The following is a 4,122-nucleotide window of genomic DNA, read 5'->3' on the forward strand; positions in this document are numbered from 1 at the left end:
AAACCTTTGCCTTAAGTTTCGGTTTCAGTGCAACAGCCCTATAAACTTCAAATTGAAAATAAGAAAAAAAATTAGAAAGGTCGCAATAAAAATAAATGCAAAGAAAGACTTTTACATTCTTCAAGTGTGCATTTCACAAATTCCAGTGTCGTATTAGCAAACAACGCTGTTGGTTTTTTTTTTTTTTTTTTTAACTTTTTCCTTTTAAGGACTTACAAAAAAGACAGGCGAGATGAAATCTGCAGGCTCCAGTCTGCCTGGTAACACCCTGACAAAAGCGGCAGATTTGAGGCTGTGTCATCCCCCGCACCCCTCCCCACGTGGCCTTCTGGCACGAGCCGCGGGCCTGCCGCCTCATTTGCATCAGAAAGCGGGCGCTGGCCAATGGGAGCGCAGCCTCCCGCCAGCTGGCGGCGTCGCGCGGGCCGGTCTATAAAAGGAGTCGCGCGGCGGTGCCTGGCGCACTCGCTGGTGGTGGGCGCGCGGCTCGGCTTGTGGGGCTCCTTGCCTGCGCTCGGGTTCCCTCGGTTCCTTCCACACTCTTCACTTTTGGATAACTTGCTGTTCGTGGATCGCACAATGACTCTGGAAGAAGTCCGTGGCCAGGACACAGTTCCGGAAAGCACAGCCAGGTAGGTGGGTTTTGGGGTGCCGAGAATTGAACTTGTCGGGTAGCGATCTTTCAGGGTCTTCTAGGATGGAAGTTTGCGGGGTGGGAGCCATGCACCGTCTGACAGCGAGGTGCCGAGGCGGTGGGACCACATTCGATTTATTCCTAGAGCTAGAGTCTAGGGTTCTGGCACCAGCTCGGGATTGGGGAGCCTGGGCTATGGGCTCCGGATCAGGAGTAGGGAACCGGGGGTGCAGGCGCCAGGTCGAGACTGGGTGATGGGGAATGAGGGCGCCAGATCATGACTAGGGTGCCAGAGGTGTGGGCGCCAAGTCGGGACTGGGGATCCGGGTGTGTGGGCGCCAGGTTGGAGTTGGGAAGCAGGAATGCTGGCGCCAGGCAGGTCTAGGCTAAGGAGCCAGCTGGGACTTGGAGGTCAGGGCTGGGATCTCCACCGCGTCCCCGTGCTGGTCCCCACTCACGGTGCCTGTTCTTTCACAGGATGCAGGGCGCCGGGAAAGCGCTGCACGAACTTTTGCTGTCGGCGCAGCGCCAGGGCTGTCTGACCGCTGGCGTCTACGAGTCCGCCAAAGTCCTGAATGTGTGAGTAGAGAAAGGCCCCGCGTGCAGGGATTGGGGTTGGCGCGGCTGGGAGACCTGGGGGTGGCATCGACTCTGACCTTGGCCTTCCCATCTGCTTTGCAGTGACCCCGACAATGTGACCTTTTGCGTGCTGGCTGCTGATGAAGAGGATGAGGGCGACATAGCGCTGCAGATCCATTTCACGCTGATACAGGCGTTCTGCTGTGAGAACGACATTGACATCGTGCGCGTGGGTGATGTGCAGCGGCTAGCGGCGATCGTGGGTGCAGACGACGAGGCGGGTGCTCCAGGAGACCTGCACTGCATCCTTATTTCGGTGAGTGCTGCTACTACCTCCCCACGCCACTCTTCCCCCACCCGTCTTGGCCAACGGCCAGCCTGGCTGACCCAAGTTATTATTATTTTTTTTAAATACAGAACCCTAATGAGGACACGTGGAAGGACCCTGCCTTGGAGAAACTCAGCTTGTTCTGCGAGGAGAGCCGCAGCTTCAACGACTGGGTGCCCAGCATTACACTTCCCGAGTGACACAGTCCTGCAGGGACCTTGGTCTGATCGACTTGGTGACGCTCTAGCGCGCTGCTGGCTCCGGAGCGGCCCTCCGAGGGCGCTCGAGTGCGCGTGGAGACTGGCGGGCGGTGTTGCCTGGAGAGCGAGGAGCGAAGGCTCCCAAGAAAGGGGGCCTAGCGGCAGCGGGGACACCTTGTTCCGAGCCCAGGACTCTGCCAGTGTCCAGAGAGGCTGCTAGCACAGGAAGGCCTGGGCAGGGACGTTGGCCGCAGGGCCGGGAAGAACCGACTAGTGAGGCAGGCGTGACTCAGCAGCCTTCCAGTGAAAGGAGGGGAAAGGCAAGGCACGCGGCCTGGACTTGGTACAGCTGCAGGAGTGGCCAGCTGCAGGAGCGAGCCGGACTTCGCAGGCAGGCTGCACTGCTCTTTCCGAAACGGATCCTGGGCAATGCTTTCATTTTCTAAAGGACGCTATCGTGGAAGCTTTGAATTTCACAATAAACCTATTGAAACAAACCTATGCCTTTTATTGAGGGTAGGGGATTCTGATCTCAGGGGGAGGTAAGGTAGTAATGCTTCTGGTGGTTGATGGAGCTTATGTCACTTGTGACCACCTTTCTGTTGGGCAAGAAATTACTGCCTCCCGGGGCTGGCGGTGGGGGAGGGGGTGCTGGCGAGTAGTAAGGGGCAGAACTTGGGGCCAGTACTGTTTTATTTCTTCAGGAAGATTTTAAACTTGCAAGACAGGAGCATACTTGAGATAAGGCATCCCGGTGCAGGAGCTCAAGGCTTGCCATCCAATCCGATAACAGTGACTTCTGCCTCCGGTTCCTCCCCTCCCCCGTGCCCCTCCCCCCTTGCCTCGGACAGCTGCTTATCTGAACAGCTTGCGGGAGGGAGGTCCTGTGCCTTCCAATACAATGAGCTGCCTTCTGCAGCCCTGCCCTCGGCGGTGCCTGTGGATGGGGGTGGACCGCTTTTGCTTTCAGGAACTTTCTCCTTTTAATTGCTCTGACAGAGCAACGCTACTAAAGTATTAATATCAAATATGACACCAATACTGCGTTTTATGTATGAGTCATCATTTTGTCACAGCCGTGATGGAAGTTACAGTATCTTAACAAGTTGGAAGGCACAGTCCCATATAAATAGGCGTGAGCCAGTCTGAGTGGGGTGGGCATCTGCTAGTTCCTATTCTGAGTGCCTCTGCCCACATCAGTGAGGGCTGCTGCTACCCACAATTCCTTTTAAAGTCGGAGGAGAAACTCTTGGGAGCCAAGATTATCTTTTGAGAAGGATCTGGGGGACACGTCCCAGTGAGAGGACTTTTTCTGTTAGCTTAGTGCCTCTGGCTTTCACTGCCTATTCCAAGCTGGCTGGGTTTGTCAGGGGAAGCCCACGTGGGGCTTTCTCGCTGTCGGCTCGGCTGCCGGGCAGCGGCGAGTCTTCGGGGAAGGGAGGGGTGGGGTGCTGTTTTTCTTAGAAGGCCATTGGGCCGATTTACCAGCAGTGCTTGGGGAGGCTGGTTTGCCGGTTGAGAGCCACTTTCAAAACTTCACTCCACATTCTGGAAGCCTGTACAAGGCAACAGGAAAACTGCAGGAGCTGGATGACACTTCCGGTGAGGAAAGCAGCCCCTTTCTACTGGAAACCAACTCCAGTGAAAGAATGCAGCCACATCTGTGCCCAAATATCATTGCTACTTCACTTAGGTGTACATTTCTCTGATTTTTCTTAGGTGGGAGAGTCTTGCAGAGTGGACCTGCAAGCTGGTGAAAAATGATTTCTTGCCATAGTGTGCTGTAGTTAAAACAAAGCGGGTGTAATTACCCGAGAATGTGCCTGAAATGCATGAACTCAGCAGAACACTGCAGGCTGGCCGACCCTTGTAGAACATTTGAGTTGGCAACCCGTAGGAAACTTGGCTTTCTCTGATTGGCCCTTACTTTGTGGCCACCTGTTAGAGTTTTAGGAGACAAGAATTTTCAGCTGGGAGGGGAGGTGGGGGTGGAGACAGAAGGAATTCAGGTTTGAATGGCTAGTGGGGGGGGGGGAGGGAGGGTAGCCAAAATCTGTGCTGAATTCTTTTACTTTTTTCTTCATATATGCATGTGAACATTATTATAATGAACTAAGAGGGCAGGAAATACATTGTATTATGATGTGTAGTTATTTAGGCAGGGTCCTGGCCGCAAACTCACTCTATAGTTAAGGATAACCTTGAACCTCTGGTCCTGCTGCCTTCACCTCCGAAGAGCTGGAATTACAAGTGTGGGCCGTCACACCTCATTTTGTGCAGTTATTGGGGATGAAACTCAGGCAAGCACTCTGCCAACTGACCCACACCGAGCCTTCATGTGCACAGTGTTTGTGAACACACTGCATTCCATACTTAGAGTG

At 54.2% G+C, this 4,122-nt stretch overlaps 1 protein-coding gene across 1 annotated transcript; it reads left to right on the forward strand.

Annotated features, from left to right (window-relative positions):
• Positions 1-426: 426 nt before the first annotated feature.
• On the forward strand, positions 427-2,238 carry Gadd45g (growth arrest and DNA damage inducible gamma). The gene is made up of 4 exons (XM_036188339.1): positions 427-632; positions 1,112-1,213; positions 1,316-1,529; positions 1,631-2,238. Exons 1-4 carry the CDS (start codon positions 580-582, stop codon positions 1,739-1,741), a joined length of 480 nt encoding a protein of 159 aa, XP_036044232.1. The 5' UTR covers positions 427-579; the 3' UTR covers positions 1,742-2,238.
• Positions 2,239-4,122: the final 1,884 nt, after the last annotated feature.

The sequence above is a fragment of the Onychomys torridus genome, chromosome 5, assembly GCF_903995425.1.
Source record: "Onychomys torridus chromosome 5, mOncTor1.1, whole genome shotgun sequence".
Classification (NCBI taxonomy): domain Eukaryota; kingdom Metazoa; phylum Chordata; class Mammalia; order Rodentia; family Cricetidae; genus Onychomys; species Onychomys torridus.